General features: G+C 41.5%; 1 protein-coding gene across 1 annotated transcript in view; it reads right to left on the reverse strand.

The window, feature by feature from the left end:
• ube2e2 (ubiquitin-conjugating enzyme E2E 2) overlaps nucleotides 1–19846 on the reverse strand; it is a 29239-nt gene extending 9393 nt beyond the window's left edge. Inside the window, exons 1-4 of the mRNA XM_051957192.1 lie at nucleotides 19667–19846; nucleotides 18109–18292; nucleotides 16872–16922; nucleotides 229–361 (exon numbers count right to left, since the gene is read on the reverse strand). Of these exons, the coding sequence (XP_051813152.1) occupies nucleotides 229–361; nucleotides 16872–16922; nucleotides 18109–18284 (360 nt within the window). The 5' untranslated portion in view covers nucleotides 18285–18292; nucleotides 19667–19846. The remainder of the gene's footprint in view (nucleotides 1–228; nucleotides 362–16871; nucleotides 16923–18108; nucleotides 18293–19666) is intronic.
• Nucleotides 19847–20159: the final 313 nt, after the last annotated feature.

Here is a 20159-nt window from a genome sequence, read left to right on the forward strand (position 1 = left end):
TGTCTATAATGAAAGGAAATGTGTGGTCATGCTGTGTGCACCACTATAGTCCAATCTTAGCTCCAGAGTAACTCAGCCTCCCAACTTTTCCAGATCAAGAAATGAGTCAGATGTCTTCTCCTCACTTCCACTCCTTTCACAGCCTGTGTATTGCAGTGTGAAGTTGATATGTGGTTTGCTTACTCAAACATCCAAATATTTTAACAGTTATGTCTCCAGGCTGCTGACCTTGGGGGGTTTGAAGGGGTAGTCTGGCGTGAAGGCAATGTCCAGGAAGAAGACCCCTCCCTCGTACACGGAGCCTGGAGGCCCAAGGATGGTTGACCTCCACTCGTAGATATTGTCTCCTTTGGGGCCGGCGCTGGAAAATTGAAACAAAAGACTGGTTAATATGTTAATCAGCACAGCGCATTGTAATCGACATCCTGGTGTTCAAACTGCCAGCGGGCTGACAGAGATTTGGGGGAAAGAGCAGCTGAGGCGGTAAATGCTGGCTTGTGACAAGTTAATGATGGAGATTTGGGGAATGCTGAAGCCGTGGAGGTTTGAGAGTTTTTAGTTCAAGGCTATTTTAGTAGGATTAACATCATCTTTCAAAATTTTGATAAGAAGATTGGATTCTCCCCTATTGGGAGTTGAAGAACTGAAGCATTTCTGACATACTGACACACACTAATGTTACTGTATAAATAAGTATCTGAGTGTTCAGTAAAACCAAAAATGCAAACAGTCTTTTGCATAAAAAGAAAAGAGCTACTGTAAGAAAAGAAAGTATTTATAGGCTGAGCCGTGCAAAATGATTTAATATTGCAGCCAGTTTTTTCTTCATGAGATGAGTATTTCTGCTGAGTGGAGGCTGAAGGTCACATCTGTTGTATAGGCCCAGTAATTAATGCCATTTCCATATTAAGGGCTCCCTCCCCCACTGTTGTTTGTGGTAAGACCCTGATCTGGCACAGAGCCAGGAAGAGACCGGGACAATGTCCAGATCACAAAGCCTGGGACAATGAACAATCCCTCCGATTTCATGTAATTACCAGGGATGGTGTTTAACGCCAACCCTTAGCTGCTGGCAGATGTGCTTACAAATGTGAACTGCAGACACATGGCGTTCTCTCTCACTCAGGGCTGTAATATCACTGCTCACTTTTATTTTAACCAACAATGCCAGACAGACATTTCCTGGTAGCGACTGTGTAATAGCCTCAAACGGCAAACTGTTAAAAGCTTCATCTGAGCATGCCCTCGACAATAGATCATTCTCCACAAATAGAAATTAGACATAAGACATTTCCTTCCTCCTTCAGTATCAACACACACAAATTTCCACTAAGCTACTTTGCCACTCTTTCACACTGCCTCACTCTTAAGCCTTCTTTAATTAGCTAATTATGATTACTTGCTCTTTGGGGAATTACATCAGAATACAGTGTTGATAAGAAATTCTCCAGTCTGTTGTTACAGGCACACAGAAAATCTTGGATTGTTTTTGGAATAATAAAAATAAAATAACAAAAGGATGAGCGGGTACTGTGCTGGTCTCTGATGGGATGGTAAATTATCTCAGTAAAATTAATACTTATTATGGAACATTAACACCGGCGTCATTTGTTTTGGCAGGCACCAACAGTGCAACCTGAACATTTTCAAAAGGAACCAAATGACCTCCAAATTGCAGGCTTTGTTTCTCCTCCAAACAAACTGTGTTGCATTTTGTTTGGACACAGAGCAACATCTAACCAAGCAACTAAAGGAAATGGCCTCAAAATAGAAAGATTTATAGGCGTACAGAGACAGATGTTGATACCTGATAGGCAGCAGCTTGTGCTTGTCATAACAATATAAAGTGAGGGCAAACCACATAATGAGCAGAAGCCCATATTTAGCTGTCCCTACGCTTTTCTACTGTGCTATTTAATTGAAGTTAAATCAGAGCAGACAAATTCAGTGTTCCCACCGTGATTTGACACGAACTGAATAGGTGTTTGATGAAAGATAAAGTGGTTACCGTCATGAGTGGCAAAATCCTGTTTCTGAGTATTAGAAACTGCTATGAAGTGTTCTGGCTTCTGGAAAGCCTTCAAATACACATATCAGTTACAGAAGCTGGACATCCAGGACTGTATTTAATGTCTTACAGGCAACGTAAGCGACAGACCCCCACCCACACAGCCTCTTGTGCCATTTTAATGCAGGGCTGTTCCAGTCTCAAAGAAAAGGCAGCCTTTAGCCATCACTACGCTGGAGGCATTGATCATTGCACACAGAAACTGTGACATCAACAGAGCACTACAACCTTTAATATTCTCGCTTGAGGCACACTTGACTTTCTGCAGTCTCCTGAATGATATGTGTCCGTGCCGATGAAAATACAATCTGCACAGCTGGAACAGAAATAGAAGAGGTAATGTACAGGAAGGATGTCAGTCAAACAGGATCCACAGTTTTCTGCTAAATGTCTTATCTTTTCCAATTGTTGCTGCAATCTCCCTCCATGGGTTCTGTGCCATCTGGGAATCCCTCTGCTTCCTCACTGATGGTTAGTAGTGCCTCCAGCTTACGTACTTTGCATATGTGCAGAGCTGTGCACACCAGGATAAAAACTTGGGAAGTACACGAGCGGTCGAAATGACACTAAAGTGCACAGTGTGCCGTGCGCCAGCAGAAACACCATTTTTGGCACATGCCGCCATGCACAAGGGCAACAACAACTACAAAGCTCTGCTTCAGGGTGTCAGCACACTCTCTACAGGCAGTGATTGGCCAGATGTGTGGGAGTGAGAAAGTAAGCTGGGGTTAAACTTAACACACATTACTCACATTACAAGTGCAACATTACGAAGGCTTTTGAGGTGAGACTGCACAAAAATGTATCTGAGGACTGACTGACACCTACAAAGACCAGACAAGCCCCAGTTAAGAACTGGTTTGTCCCACATGCACTGTGTCTGATGGAGAAGCATGTAAGGTAAAGCTGTTAATTTACTGGTATGCCTTTAAAAGACAAATATCAAACACGTTAAAGACAAATCTCCCAGCAGTAACTGGATCTACAGACTAGATTAGAATGACATCATGCACTCACACACTATTAAATGATCTTATCAGCTGAATGTCAACACTAACTGATCTCAACTAGAAGAGCCATTATTCAACTTGGTTCAAGTGATCACACCCAAATATTATTCATAATTGGCTCAGCAGTTGTTATGTCTGTCCCTGCCTTTATCTGAACTATAATCAGGCTTTTCACCCCATCTTTGAGTACAGCTGTTTAGAACCTTCAGATGGAGCCAGATGACACACTCTACAAACTATTTATTTCGCACACACATTCACCTTTACTTGTGAGTCTATGTGGCTTTTGATTACAAGCCCTTTTTGCTTTTAATTATCCACTTTGACAGATCAATAAGGGCTGTGGATCCTGGTAAATGTAGCTGATGAATGAACTGGACCACTCTCCAGCACTACATTGCTTTGTTTACACATTTCTGCTGCTGAAAGAACACCAAAGACAGCTTATTTTACTTGCTCAAGGCAATATTCCCTCTGTGAAACTTAGGCTTACATTTCTGTGCTACACACACCTCAAGGTAACACTGCCATTACTGCTACGCTACTCAAAAGCTTCCCTGACACCATGGGGAAAGAAAAATCAGACTATTCCATTCCAAGCATCAGCAATAGAAGCAGATGCTCACTTCTTCTGAGGCTGATGAGTTTGTAGCAGCAATAATAACTTAGACATGATGGAAAGATAGAGATGAGCAGCCACGGCAGAGGCCCTCACTCAGCAGCGAGATTGCTGTAGGGGATCTGACAACCGCACAAGGGCTGTGGATAAAGGCTAAGTCAATAGCTGAATGTGCATGCCACCGCTGGCTGTTGCTTGGAGACCTCCTCCCCCCACCGATTCGGCTGTTTCTGGGGTGCTTTGTTGCAGCTGGTTGAGGGCCAGCTCATTCAGGATCTGACAGTCTCTCACTCGGCTTTTAGTTTGGGAGAGGTGAGCAGTGTGGCAAGAAGCTCGAGTTGAGTCATGTCAACTCATCTGCAGATTTATAGCTTCAAGTGTTTGTATGAGATTCTATTCACCGAGCTGTAATTAATGTGCGATAATGTCAGGAATTAAAGGTCTTCTGATTTCTTGACCCTGGCTAATAGCTGTGCAAAATATTACGCTCTCCAGCCGACACATGGAATTCACAGTAATTAGTGGGTAATTAAGGCGTTATGTAAATTTCACCTCTGCAAGTGCAACTTTAAACCAACAGGCTCATATTTTCTTATGCTGAGGTTCTGTCTCATCATGCTCGGCCGGTGCTTCACAAAATCAGGATCAATGTGAAGTCAGTAAAGGTGCTACAAAGAACAAACCCGCAATAATCCAACAGCTGGCCCTGAAATAGAGATAAATATTACCTGTCACTTCTGTCTTTCTCTCTCTTTGTGGGAAAAACAATCTTTTCTTCATGCAGACAGATAATGCATGCCGTTAACTACTGTAACAGTGCTATTTAAAGAGCTCTGTCGTAGACTGAAACAACAATAAACTCTGTGTAAATAACATTACTTCTGCAGTGCACTGTCAGCCAAATGCCTTGATTCAGTGAATATTTGGGTCATTTGTTTCAGGGGTCTGGGATACATTAGTGTGCGGGTGTCCGTGAAAATCTTGCCACTGCTCTGTCCTTTGAGATTACAGTCAAGTAAAAACCCACTTTGACAGCTGTGCTGCTTCCTCAACAACAGAGCACCAAAATAGTGTTTAACTAGATCCTCATTGCTCTCTTTTCTTAGAGGTTTGTTCTTTCCTCCGATGCTTCTTATTTTCAATAGAAACAACAGTTCAGATTCCTCTGTGTGTGTAGTCAGCACGATTCAGTCGTAAAGTCGCGTTTGTGGTACCTCTGAAGAGCAGCCAGTAATTGCATCTCAGTCTGACCTTGTTCAGTGCTTCACCTTAACAAAAACCTCATCAGCATGCACAAGACTAAGAAAGATTAGAAACTTTGAAACCTGAAGACTTCAGTGAGACAGTTTACAGAGCAGGAAGGTTAAGAAAACAGTTTCTTCATGGTATATAGAGGACACTGAACCACAGGCGTACTTTGTCATTTTTACATTTCCTTCTCACTTCCTAAAAACCATCCAAGCTGTGCTCCTTATTCAGAAAACAGTAATATTTCCATATATATTCAATGACCTTTCCTTGCCATGATATAGCACAGTACATGACACCAGAGTCCCCTGCCCATTTGATCATCTACACAGCCTTATTTTATAGACAGGGCAATCTGCAGATTGGTGTCAATGCCAAAAGATAACCTTTATCGTGCAGCATGAGAACTGGGCTAATCTCCACAACATCGCTAACCTAGCTCATGGTTATTGTCACCCAGAGATAATTCCCACAGATATCAGGGATCAAGTTAAGTTAATGAAAGAGAGGTAGCCATGAGATAGGCTTGAGCCTCTCACAGGTGAATTCATCAGGCAAAGTAAATTCATCTACTCTGTCCAAATTTTCAAGTAGGGAAAAATACTTAATAGTTTTCTTTATGAGGAAATGATTTAAAGATATCCAAACTGATTTCATTGTGGTGACATCCAAATTCAACTCGAAATGTCAACCCAGAATAAACCTGAGTTCTGATCTCAAAGAAAATACTGCAAACAACTGCTATTACAAAAATGTAAGAGTCAAAATCATAACGACAGGGAAAGAGCAGGAACAAACCGTTGGCGTGCTTATAAAGACTGCATGTGATGATGGAGTCTAAGAGAAACTGTCATTCAGACAAACAATACACAGATCCTGTCATCACTGTCAGTAAAGCAGGTCCAAAGAGTTCGCTGGTCAGGCTTCAAAGACCACTTCTTTGGTGGTCTCTCCGATTAGTAGCTATGCCGGTGCCAGACTGTGTAGTGCATTGGCAGCAGTCAATTCACAGTAGACTTCATTTTAAAGACCCTTTTAACCTTTGTAACATGTCCATATGGTGTTTTCTACATGCTGGAGAGATGTATCATGAGTGAAATAAGAAGTTGACACCTATGCTGAGAATTTCTCCCTTGAAATTGCAGCACAACAATGACAGTCTTAAAACATGGATTCAGATTTAGCAGATTTCATACATGACAAAGCAAAGGAACATATCCTGTCAACTTAAAGGGTGATACTTTCAGTGTCTTTATTTCACTCAGAATCTGTTTCCAGTTTTAACATGTCTGGCTGAATTATGCCAATGCGAACACTTGCCATTCTGGAGAATATTATTAGTTTTTAAGCAGAATCGTGGGTGAGCTGGTGTGTTTGAGGACCGTGTGTGGTGTGAACTTTATAGATTTGCACATTCTAAAGGAGGCAGTGGTGTTGAGTTACATCTAGACCATGTACAGGCAGGAATGATTTTCAAGGGAAAAAATGTCATTTTAAAACACAGAGATACATTTGGAAGGCTTTAATCAAATCCTGGATAGCGACTTAAATCATTATTTGTCCCTACAGTTACATAAATAGAACCATGTAACTGTCATCAGTCATGTGAACAGTTATACGATGTTGAGCAATCTGTGAATTTTCTGTCCTTATGAGGCAGCCACAATGAAAAATTGCAGTTGTTCCACACCTCTTTTCTCAGAAAACTGTCAAGATTCACACCCTTTCTAAAAGAAAAAAAAAAATCACCTTTTGTATCTGATACTGATTTTACAAACACAAGAATGCCTAAAAGACTTCAGATGCTCTGCTAAATATCTCAAACAATCACTGTAACTGATGCACTTCGTTATATTTAGTGATTTTTGTGGGGGGGAAAGCATTTATATATCCGGAGCATATAGACTGAGAATGGTGAAGTGCAGCAGACATGGCATGAAAGGTTTCTTTTCTTACCCACACCTTTTCATTTCCAAGAAGTGTACAGCAACCATGAAAGGTTTGAAAGGTTTCTATGGATTTTTTTAACCACTGTAAAAACTGATCACTACAGGAAGCCAACGTAATCGGCATGACTCCAAGCTAACCACAGCTGGCGTGCTCACTGAAATGAGAACTACACAGCCACCTTTCAAGTCTGAAAGGGGTGAGCATCTCAAACTGAAAAGATCAGGTTACATTTGAAAGATCAGATGAGTGAAATATTAGTTTCACATAACATAAAAGGTCACAAAACAAAACATGAAATTATAATCATCAAATATGTTACTATGTGTGGGCGAGCTAAACTACAAAGCACAAAGCCAGTATGCTCCTAAAGCAGCCCGGCACGCAGCAAGCTGTTTACGGTAGCAGGTTAAAAGCTTTCTGAGCCAAAAACTGCACCAAGGGGCTGATAAATAAAACAGGAAAGTAAACCAGTAATTGAATGTGAATCAGTATGTTTTGGAGCTTGTGAATACCGCTAAGCACAAATAAAGCCATTATCTGCATTATTCGCCATTCCAGTTCATTCCCCGCAGGGACTTTTTTTCCCCCCTAATAGCACTGTCATTCAGTTAAGATCTTCTTTTCTATCAGTGTGGCTGCTGCGGTTATCAGAAGAGGAACTTTAATGAAGCAATCTTCTTTCCCCCCCGACCGTGAAAGAGCCCCAAGACCAATTACTGTGCAGCTCAACAGCCGAGGTGACACCTCCTTCCTCTGTTCTCTTTTCTTTATTGTCTCAAATGACATGGTTTGTTTTTTAATCAAGCCTTTTATTGTTAATCTGCACAATGAATACTACAATTATTGACCAGAAGGTTTATCCAGCAACAAGGGAAATGGCCAAGTAGGTGGATGCATGCTTTCCGAGTCAAAGGGAATAACACAATTTTATTCCCACAGGGAGACAACCTCGCACGCTGGGCTCAATCAATCTAAACAGCAGTCAGTATTGAACTGAGGAAGTATACTTGGAAAGAGAGGTTTGAAGAACTGGCCTTTCAGTCAGGAAGGCTGCATTCACTTCGGTTTAAAGTCATGCTAACAGAGCTGTAAATAAAGCAGGGGATCTGTTTATTATCCCCAGGTTTCCTCTCTAATTCTGCAAGAGGCTTCTGAGGTAGAACACAGATTTTGGTGTGGTAAGCATTTTCCTCTCTGCATCTGTGCTGCTGCATGCTGCCAGTGTCTGATGCAGTGCAAGTGCTCGCCTCTGGCTAAAAATTAATAATGCAGAGCATATATCATTACCATAATACAGGCTTTGCATAAAGGAAACAGCACAACATCATGACTCATAAAAATATCACTTAGCCAACAAAGCAATGCTTTGCAACCAAAAGTTACACAATTTGACAGGAAAATAAACCCCCAAAAAACAATGAACACATTGAGATCTAAATAATAACTGATGTGGAAAGAAGCTTTTTATCATTTTTGTAAGAGCATGAAAGTTTCAAAAATGTATGAGTGTGTGTGTGTGTGTGTGTGTCTAATGCAAGGTAATTATAAACATTTGCTTTGCTTGAATAAAACAGGTTAGAATTTGTGCTGACATGCAAATTGGTTTACAGGGCAGGGATTTACAAGAACATGGCTTCAGGAAAGAAAACTGCCTAAAAACACTGATCTGTCTCCGAGACAAAACTGCAGCCTCTTGCAATTAATAGACTAAATTATCCAAGAGTATGGTGTTAATATTTTTTAATTTCATAGCCTTCCACCAAAGTCTATTCAGCCATAATTAGAGACAGTTTCTTTAGCCTCCTTGCTTCCTTCACAAAAGCACTCCGAGCAGCCATTTGGCCTTGTGGCCTAATTACCAAAAAAAAACAAAAAAAAACAAAACAAACAGGTTGTGATCACAACAAGCTGAGCTGCCGGATCTGCTACAGCATCTGATGCTCTTTTGGTCTAATTTCTTGATACCATGGTAGCCCAAAGGTTTACAGGTACAGACATGTAACAAGGTTTTTAAGTCATCGCTTAAATACGCTCAGAGAAAAGGACATTGTTTGGGATGTTATTCACTGCTTATTACTCATTTCACCACTCAACAGAATGTTTAGAGTGCTAACATTGCTTCCCCTAGACCACAAATATGTCATTAAGACACTTTAAACCCTCTTGGCAGGAGCGATAATTTGTGACTTCAGAGGGAAATCCATTAGGTTTTGAGATCCCAGTCACAGGGGTAATGGGATCTCAGAGCGATTGTTTACTTGTGAGTTACCGTATTTGTTTACTTGCCAAAAATTCTTCTGTTTGCTTTAATGTTGGCCTCAGATTACCATTCAGGCATTCTCAATGACCTAAACTGCTTCTATGAAGCCAATGCTGTAATGGCAACACTCCACCACAAAATGTCCACACGCCATGCTTCATGCTCGGCTTCCCCACAAACCCATTAATAACACTGTGGACAAATGTTTGCCAGAAAACTACCTCACAAATGAGGACATTGAGAATTCAATGACACACATGAATCAAGGCAGGCCATGTTCACTGTCAAACAAGTGCCACAGTGGAAAACATTAAGAATAAATTAAACTGGGGCTTCTGTCAGAGGCAGAGCAAATGTTACCTCCATTCTATAGGAGAAAATTTATTTGTTTTGCACTCAAAAAATTTGCATTTGGGGAAGTATGTTGAGGGCAGACTGGTTTTCTGGGGAAGAAAATTATTTTCAGCAGATGTTACATAGGTGCATGAGGAAGTGGTGGCTGTAACAAATCAGCAGAACCCAGTCTAGCACCATCCATCTGTACAGCCTTCTGCTCTTGAACCACGGACAAGACATCTTTATCTTTCAGCGAGGCCATTTTTTTTCTACACTGCATATTTCTCCGTCCTATGGCCTATCTGAGAGACATATATAGCTAGTGTGCATGTTGAAAATCAACAGTTTGAAAAACTAAGATTTCATGCCATGTTATAGTACAATGTACTATTTAGTTCAGGAAAGTATTGGAATAAGAACTCGGCTTGACTTTGACTCATGAAATTCAGTTGCTACTATACATCTAAAGTCAAAACCACTGACTGTTCATAAAGATGGACAAACCCTCTGCGTTGTCACCCAAAGGTTTCCTGAGCAGCAGTTATGAAGCTCAGTGTGGTGGCTCTGTGTCGCCATCTTGGCAGTGCCTGATGTCTTTAAACTCTCAGCTAATCCAAAAATGAGCGGTGGGAGGGTGAGGATACCGTGGATAGACTCTCCCATGATGGTACCCACTTGTCATTCAAAGCAGCCACGCTATTAATTATGCCGAACTTTAAGCCTGAATACAATTTACATGGGTGAGTTGGGGGTTTTGTAGATTTTAGCAAAAAATACAATTTAAAAAAAAAAATCCTTCTGGTAAAAAACTAATTACTTTAATGGATTTGTTAAATTGATTATTTAGGCAAAAATTCCAATCTTAGTTTAATTCCATATTCTCCACGATGAGATTACGTGGCTTTGCAATGTTTTTTTTTTTTTTTTTTTATCATTGTATTCTCAATACCTATCAGTTTTGGTCTGCAGGTCAGACGTACACAAAAAAAGACATCAGTCCACACTCAGAAATGATGAGCATTCACTGCTTTGTAACATTTTAGAGATGGAATAAAAACTCAATCAACCAAGAAAATTACAGGTATCTGGACAGAAGATGTTTCCTATGTCTGAAAAAGTCTATTCAGTGTATGCACATGGATGGCTCAGTAGACTCAATAGACAATCAACATGCAATCTCTATTCAATATCCCGTTTACTTTCACCTTAATGGATAGATTATCTATCCATCTACCTACCTACCTCTTGTGTGTTTTTATTCTTTATTCATATTATTTTGGTTTGGCACAGGTGCACAATGCATTTCACTTTACATTATACTATGTAAAGTTGTGTTTGTGATAAATGAAGGTCTTGAATCTGAATCTTGAATCTCTGCTTCAATGTTTCTGTGTAACACTTGTGTAAATGGAAAATTATGGGTGAAAACACACTCAACATACACATCATCCTGCCCAGTGAAGTGAACAAGGCGTCAGTGAGAGAAAACTGTTTTTGTTTTGAAAGAAAAACACTGAAAATGATAAATTTACAGATTCACAACTCATTTGTCACAGTGTGAATGATTGTTATGAGCGACAGATGGAGTGTGTGTCTTTCTTCTGCGTCATCCAGGCTCTCCGCTTTATTTAGTGGCTGACACAGAGAAACACTTCATGGAGGTATGTAGTTGGAAGGAGCAGTAAGGCTGACATCTTTTTTACTGGTGATAGACCATCTGCCTATCAGCAGTAAAAGTGTGTGTTTTTTACTTGCTTCAAACTGACATCCCAGCCTCCAAATTCTGCCCGTGGTAATTCATTGACACTGCCATACACAATACGGTGATCAACTCTAATACCCAGGAGGTATTCCTGGAGCTCATCCCCCCTTTTCCTCCTGCCCCCATCCCTCCGCCCCTTCATGAATATTAATAAGGCCTCCCTGCTGTGCTTAATGGTAACGCTGTGAAAAATGATGCTGGCTGTGTCACTCACATAAAATCCCCCAGGGGCATGGCACAAAACTAATACGCAGTCACCACAGACATGAAGATGATCCCATCAGTGAGAAGAGAATTAGAGGTCAGAACCTACAACAGCGGCAGCCTCATTTCTTGGTGAGACTTGATGATGATGGAGATAAAAATTCATGCAAAGGCTCTAAGTCAGCAAGCATGTGATGCTGTGTGAAAAGACATTTTCCCTACAGCTTGCATGGTAGTGACAGCTCTGTTTAGGACATCATGAGGGCATTTCATGACAACAGGAAAGATTCAAATAGGAGTATTTGTTTCAAAGGTCAGCCATGTAGTACAGCTGTATTACACAACCACACAAAAGAATGAATGACATGCGAGGTTGTCAGCTGAAGCTTCAATCAAGTAGCTAACAAAATGTTGGCTTTGGCTGCAGACAGGGATTACTTTCAGCATAAATTAGTCTGCTGACTCTTTTTGAAATAATTCTCATGATCTCTTATTTAGTTACTCGATGAGCCGACGAAGCAAATTCAAGTTGTTAACTTCACTAGTTGGTAAATGTTATGCAGCTACCCACAGCTAGGCAAGTCTGCTCTGCACACAAATATCCAGATGTTGTATATCAGAAAGGTGGGTCATATGATATCTGATGAAACAAGTGCATTTTGGAAGTATTTTTGATCTATAAAATTTAAACAAGTTTGTATATAGAGTCTATCAGGATCAACTGGCATAGAACCCTTTGACTGGACTAATACGCAATCACTTTCAGTACTGACATGTAGACATTAACCTGCAACGAGTTTTCTTAAATTTAGAATAATCTAAATTTGCAACTAAATCGAGAAATTAGTTGCTGAGAACATCCCTGTCTTCTACAATGTCATATAACTGAGAAGAATTAGTTTACAATCAAGTATTAAATTCAAGTGGGTGCAGAACAGCAAATGCACACCATTTTAAAAATTATTAAAACAATTCTTCAGTTTCTGACTAGCAGGAACTGGTGAATGTTAAACTCCAGTAAGACCAATACAATAGAAATAAAAAGTATGAAGGGTGGTTTCAAGTGTTTAGTTGCTCTGAGACCAAGAATATAACAACAACAGTGTGACGACTCAATTAAACAGTACATTTACCTGCTCTTGCATAATCTGCAAGCATTAACCTATCTGGCTAACTAACTTTCTGCTACAAAATGCCAGAGATATTTTCCTTGTCACCCTCAAAATACTAACACTAACTAACCTTACATTTCAATATAAAAACAAAGCCGTTTTGATATTTCAAAAGCCGTTATTTGGATCACAAACTTTCCAAGTTTTACCTTCAGTTCTGTACAATGTGATGTCTGCAGCTATGAAGTGCGCATTTAGGACATCTCGAAAAAGGTTCTTGTTTTTATGAGCCAGGTGAAAACACTAGAAAGTTGGTCACAGTCGTTGTTCTCAACCAAGTCACAGCGCTAATAGTAGCTTATGTCGCTAGCTAGCTAACCATAGCTGAAATATCTGCTAGTGACAGTTGGCATTTCAGCTAGCAAAATCAGTGTTAGTCAAGTTAAATTCAGAAACCTGGTTTTGCTTATTTTTGCCTGAAATGACGGGCTCACCGTTTCAAAATCTGCTAAAACATTTGAGTGGTAGCGGTAACGCAGCAGGCGGGGCTTTGCGATCCTTAAAGCAGATTTCATAAAGATCTGACAGAGTGTATGTGTACACTGTTAAAGCACTCTCACTCTGTAATGTTCAAATCACAAGGGGAGTTATTCTGTGATTATGTTATGCTAATGACTTTGTAGCTGTACCAACTCTCCCTCAATCTTATCTACATCCACTTCAGGTGGTGGTTTCTTGTATCTCCCAGAATGATTAGTAGTAACCTGACTGAGCAGGGAGCCGAACTTGTTACTCAAAGTGCTCCATGGGTTGCGGCTGCATTGCATTTAATCCATTTGAGTTGCCTGAGGAGAAGAAATTGGTATGTCTACCTCTTCAGCAAAAGGATTATTTTGCTGCGACTTCTCACTGAACAAAGCAGCTTTTTTAAAAAAGTGCCCTTTCTTCTTAGAATCTGGATAAGCTGACACAAAAACTTGACATTTACTATTATGTTTCAGGCAGCTGAGCACTGTTCTGCTATCACTCCATTTTGTATGTGTAATAGAAGTAACTGTTTGTCCATCTGTGTGAAGAGATGAAACAGCACAGCGGTCCAGACTTGTAAGTTGCATCACCAATAGCTACTACTTCACCATCACATGGAAGGAACAATGACAACTCACATCAGTCACAGTGCTGTAATACTAAATGAAGCCAAAAGAAGTCCTGTGATTCAACACTAATGACAAAGATAAAAGAGATAAGGAAATATAAAGTGGGAGGCAGAATGGAGTTTTTTATATGACAGGAACGTTTCAAAGTGAGCAGAGGAGGCGGATGCGGGAGAGATGGGACGTGATTCAACAGATAAAGCTGAAGGATTCCACATTATTCTGCGGTCTTGGACAGGAATTGCGTGCTAACTAATTCAGTTGAAGCTTAAACCCATGATAATGTCATCTGAAACTTAAAACAATTCACCTACATCTACTGCCATTGTTGTTTCAGTCATGTAATATGGCAAAAATGCCAAATATTTATTGGTTTCAGCTTCTCAGATTGTGGAGACTGTTTTTGTCTGTGTTTTTATCAATTTGAAATGAATATCTTTGGGGTTTAGATTATTGGTCACGCAGTTTAAAAGGCATCAACAGGGAAATGGAGATGCCTTTTTCTCTGGCATTTGATAGACCAGACGATCCAATTACAGCACAATAAACTGCAAATGTATTAAGAATGGAAATAATTCTGGTTTGTGGCTCTAATTTTTCAAAAAGAAAAACAGGTGAAGTTAAAAAATTCATCAAGGTGATGTTATCAAAGCTTAAACATCCTCTGTGGATCAATAACTTAAACATAACATTTTAATCTTTGTAGCTTTGAAAATAGAGAAAGATTGATAAGCCTGTCATGTCTCCCTTTAAGGTATCTAATCGAGCTTTATTCCCAGTAAGATCACTGAAAATATTTGTGCATCTTGCTGGAAAGAAAACACTATTCATTTCAAAAGCTGCTTCATATGCTTCAATAAGTGTAAAAGCACAAGCTGCCAGTACAATATACTTGAAGTGTATGACAGTGAGAATAATTGCCATGTCAAATCCTCTTGGGCTTCAGCATGTTCCTGTTCGTCTGATGCATGACAACTGCCAAGGTGACGAGCAGACTGTCACAAAGCCGAGAGTGAGATAAAGCTTGGAGACAAATTTAAATACTTGCTCGTGATTTCCAAGTACTGACATAGCACCAAAAGTATGACAGCTTTGTTCACATTGCATAAAAATTGATTTTTTAAACAACTTAAGCCCCATTATTGTAGACTCTTCATAGTCCCAGAAAGCGAGGAGGAATTAGTAAGCGTGTGATTTATCAAGACAGACGGATTATTGAAACAACAGATTGTGATATTAAATGCAGCTGAGGGTTATCACAGTAACCTTAAATGGGATGCTTGAAGAAAGGGCGTAGGTGTTTTATTACACTTATCAAGTGGGCACCTCCTGCCACAGATGTTCCACTAAATTAGATCCTCAACACTTCCAAGGTGTTAAATGGTGAATTATGACTCTTAGCACACGTCTACACTGAAAGCTGGGCTCTCCGTTTTGCAGACAGAAAAACTGTGAGATCCCTTAAGGTGAACAGAGTGCAGGTGATAGAGAGGACTGCAGATTTTAACTACAAGATGAAGAAGGGAAATTCTGTGTGCCTAGGACAAAGTGTCGACAGAGTCTTAGGGGCTCCTCAGCCGAGAGACTGATGAGGTGACATACATCAACTAGCCCCCAGCACCACATTTGTCGAAAGTACCAAAGTGAATCTCTTAAACACAACTCCCTGTCTGGCTGCTGAAGGGGGCCAACACTCTGTGACTCCATTTGTAGCAGGGAATGAAATGAAGAACCTTTCAGGCTAACCTGGCCAGGAGCAGGGAGCGTGTGGCATACAAATGACGACACTAGCACTGCGGTGTGCACTCATTCATGCGAGAATGTAAATGGGGCTGTGATCGCCGGCATGAGAAATCTGGCTTTTGCAGCATCTGACCCCTTGTCATTGTTAACAGACTGTTAATCTATTTGAGTGCATCACAGAAAACACATTACTAGATTTTGGTATCATTTCAGAGTAAAGAAAGGGAACACACACACAGAAAAGGATTATCTTGAAGAGGCTTAATTGTTTCCCAGGCAACTAGTTCCCCCACTAAGACGATGACTGTGAAATTTCCGCTAGCGATTATTTTACTTTCAAATGACTTACTTGTGTCCTCAAGCTAAATCCTTCATGTGAGCCAACCTAGATTTTTAGAGGGAGGTGGGAGGGGGGTTTGAAATAGATTAGGGTCCTCGAGGAAAACAACATCTCTTTTAGCCTCCGGTACAATAACAAAATTGGGATGTGAGCTGAAATGAAAAGGTTAGCTCAATGTTTATCGTTAATGATGGTGGGGTTCTGATGAGACCCAGCAGGGGTGATTAATTCATGCAATAAACAAGGCTGTCGAGGGTGTAGTAATTTCAAATCGCCAGATGAGTCATACAAAGCAGTTTTCCTTAATCATTTTAAGCAGGTGCCTATGAACGACCATCCAGAATGGTCAGAAAACATCAGCATCTCCCACAAGTGTCCTCAACAAAAGCCGGCTTCCATTTTCTTTCTTAATTTGCAGTGGAGTGCTGATTCAGAGTAATTATTGTGCTGTAATAAACAGAGTCACAATCAATGACACCATCACTTTGCGTGATTTAGCTCAATAAAAGCCGGCTCCTGAGCCACATCCCAAAGGTATGCCTTTTGTGATGTCCACTGAGACTGATGCACATGTGGCCTGCCACTCGCTTGCGACCATATCTCTTCCTCAAAGGGCTCAGAGCTGCGGCAGTTGCACACAATAACCATTGTCTGTGGTAAATCCCCAGCACGGCGAGGGGGGAACCACACGAGAATCGAAACAGGTTTTAAAGTCACACTGCCACTCATTTTCAACCATTTCAGTGGAACCATAATACTGTCATCTAAAAGGCTGCGCTTTCAGCAGGGGTTGCAGTGTGAATTATGCAGCAACAACAATGCTAGGATGGGCTACAGTCACTGTGATTCACCTGAGATTACCATCTCAAACAAAAACACAAACAACAGCACTATGGGAGCAAAGACAAAAGCGAGCGCATTACAGCGTGGCCTTTCTGTTTTTAGAGACATGAAGCTGGGAAGGGAGCACATCCCTGCTGTCTATATTCATTACAGCTTGAGCATCTGCTCATACAGGCTTATGAGTCATTACAGAAATGCTTTGAACGTATAACATCTCCTTACCTGCAGTTTGGAGGTGGGTCTAGTGTTATTTCTGCAAGCTCTTTCTGAATCCTGAAAAAGAAACATGTTATTGGTAAATTTTATGTTGGGTGGGTAGAAACTGTAGGACATGCATTTAGTATTTCAAGCCTGTGAAGGCATGCATGTAGCTTTTAATCCTAACTTAGTGACAATGTGGAACTAAAGTAGGTCTTAATTACAAGTTCCAACATTGCAGATTAGGGCCCAACAAGTGATTGATTTCATAGCAAAACTGCATTTTGAAACAATATAATTAGCATCTGGGATGCATGTTACATAGCATGTCTGCTGTGTCAGAGGTTTAGAAATTCAGAACGTCCTCCTTGTGTGACAATCACACTTTAAATTTCACGGGGGAAATTCTACAAATGCAGTTTAAATTTATGGCAAAGTGAATACTCAACTGCAGCAGGAAATCAAATCACATTATCTGTCACAGCAAATGCAGTTAGATATTCTCTCCAAATCGATCAGCAGTACTTCTGTTCACTTATGATTACAGCTCAAATGCTTCTCTTTTCTGTTCAACAAATCAAGTATGCACATCAATACATCTCACTCGATGATTTGCAGCAGACAGTTGTAAAAAATTGTACATTCAAACAGTAGGGGGCCACTGAGTGTAAACACTGATGCTAAACTCACTTTAATAAACACCTTGTGCTTAATACAGCATTGAAATCAGTCCAGCTCTTAGTGGTAAGGTCCTTCTTCAAAATTGCTTTTAAGTGAGGCACAGACACACAAAAGGGAGATGTTCAAAACATCAGTCACTGTTATAAAAAGACTCCGTGGCCTCGGCCAACTATTTGCTCAACTGGTTGCATAATTCTCTCATCGCCTGTCTTTTTTTTGGGAAGAAGTGCTAAGACTGGTGGAGGTACGTGTTGGTGGTGGTGCAGGAGAGACAAGGGTGCTGCGGAGCATGAGGCGTATTCATTCAAACAAACACGCTGGAACGGGAATATCTCTTTCAAATGACAGCAGTGACACTTCAGTGCTGAGCTGCGAGTGCTACCTCCTTTCTGTGGGTTTGGTGTCACACTGAATAGCGTGGATGTTTGAAATGACAATGCCTGTGGGACTGTAGTCTTTTTATAAAACTTCACACCCCCGGGGCAAGAGGGGAGAGGCCTTCAGTTTAACAAACAACTCCTGTGTAAATGTTGCTGCTCTCCAAAGCCAGATTCAAGCTCCCGTTTATTTTTCTTCTTACCTCTTGGCACTAGTTGAAAGTTTAGCAGCGGTTTTACTCGAGATCTTGGTCTCCTTCTTTTTGGGCTGTGCTTGCTCTCGCTCCTGCTCAGGTGGTACCGATTCCCTTTGTTCGATATCCGAGCTTCCCCCGCTTGTGCTGGGGCTGTCGTCCGGTCTCTGCACTTCGCTGGACATCGTGGGCCCTGGGGGGACAAAAAGGGCAGTAAGTTAACATTAACACATGAGCAAGCTTGTTGAATTGTTTGTCAGGTAGATTTGGGAGAAGATGAGTTTAAATCAATCTAATGCTGGATGTGGATGAAAATTGGGCTAAGATGTGTGGAGCAGAAGAAAACACATTTGTTGAAGCCTAAAGTGCTGCAAATTACACATGTAAATGGCCTTTGTTAAAAGGAATATAATGAAGCATTCATGTAAAGTTCTACTAGGGATTATACTGTATATATTGCAGTGTAGTCAGGTAGAATTGATATGGCCTAGATTTTTTTAGACAAAGATCTGTGTCATTCTTTCTCTTTTGACAAATACTGGATAATGTATTAGTTGTACTAGATAAATATGATGCTTCTTTATCAACAAGTGAGACAAATATCATCAATGTCTGAAGACATTTGAACATGATGAGGCCATCCTTGCAGACGAGCGTTTCCTCGGTTTTGTTGAAAATTAATTAAAGCCTCCTTCTATACAGACGACAAAGACAGGGCAGAAAGAATTGAAATGTAATATGAGAGCAAAAACGGGCAGATAGAAGCTGTCTGATGGGCGAGAAGTCAATCAAAACGATCAAGTGAAGTGGCGGACAGGTCGCCTTTCCCGGGGGGCGTTTCACGGTAATGATAGGGACATCAATGGCTCAAATGTACCCGGTTCAATAGCCGTTTCAGATGCCAGGGTCGATGCGGGGACATAATAACCCCCCCCCCCCAATAACACCAGAGCCAAGTTAACATGTTTGTGTGTTATTAGACATCACTCAATTGCTCTGTCCGAGGAGATAGGTCAACGTTTGTGGGGATGAAACACACAATAGGGGTCGAGCGGGGGACTGAAACCGAGCCGTCCTACAAAAGCGACCGTAAACATTATGGGGAGCTAGCTAACGTTACAAGGCCGGGGGGAGGAGGCGGAAAGTAGGGTGCGTTACGTTACCGCCGGGGGGCATTTAAAAAAAGAAGAAGCTTGAACAGGCCTCGGTGTTTTAAACTCAATGAAAATACGCATAGAAGAAGGCGTTTCTGTCGGACTCGTCCGAAGCAGCCGATGGCGGGGCTGATGGAGGACGGTCAACGGAAGGGCCAGCGGAGCGGCGGGGGGAAAACCAGCGGATCCCGGCCGTTTGCGGAGTGTCCACATTGTGCGTTGAAGAGCAGTGACCCTGCCTCGGCACAAAGGGAGGCTCGTCCCACACATCCACCTCCCCCCTCTCTTCTTCTTCTTCCACCACCACCACCTCCTCCTCCTTCTTCTTCACTGGAAAACGACACTTTTCACGGGACATTTACTTACTTTTCGCGGATCGACGAGGGGCGGCCGAACGCGTGTGTCGAGCTTACCTGGCGGTTGGCCGTCGATGCTGCAAATTCCGCGTCGTAATCCCAAGGTACCGAAAAAAGTAATATCCTCACACGGCCGTCTGCTCGCTCCCGTGTCCTTGCTATTTAACTGGAGGTAGCAGCAGCAGAAAAGCGATTACAGAAAACTGAGGCAGCCCCGGACCGCCTCCACGCGCGCTCCCGTCCTGCGCGCACCGCTCGTGCACGTGGGCTGTATTGGTGTGGTGTTTGAGAGGAAGCCTGCGCGAGGCCAAGGCAATAAAGGCCTTTGTGAATTAGTTGGAATGCTAGAAATAAAGCGCATTCATCGTGCTGCAAGTGAACTGAGATTGTCTGTAAAATGTCTATCACCGGTTACTGCGTGCATGAAGGGGTGTAGCTGCAGATCATGGGCCCCATGTGTGCAGGAAATGTCCCCCCTCCTCTGCATTTTCTTCCTCTACCTTGTTGCAATGCACACAGCTTAGAGGGTATTTGTGGCCCAGTTCCAGCA

Source organism: Acanthochromis polyacanthus, chromosome 12 (assembly GCF_021347895.1).
Source record: "Acanthochromis polyacanthus isolate Apoly-LR-REF ecotype Palm Island chromosome 12, KAUST_Apoly_ChrSc, whole genome shotgun sequence".
Lineage (NCBI taxonomy): Eukaryota > Metazoa > Chordata > Actinopteri > Pomacentridae > Acanthochromis > Acanthochromis polyacanthus.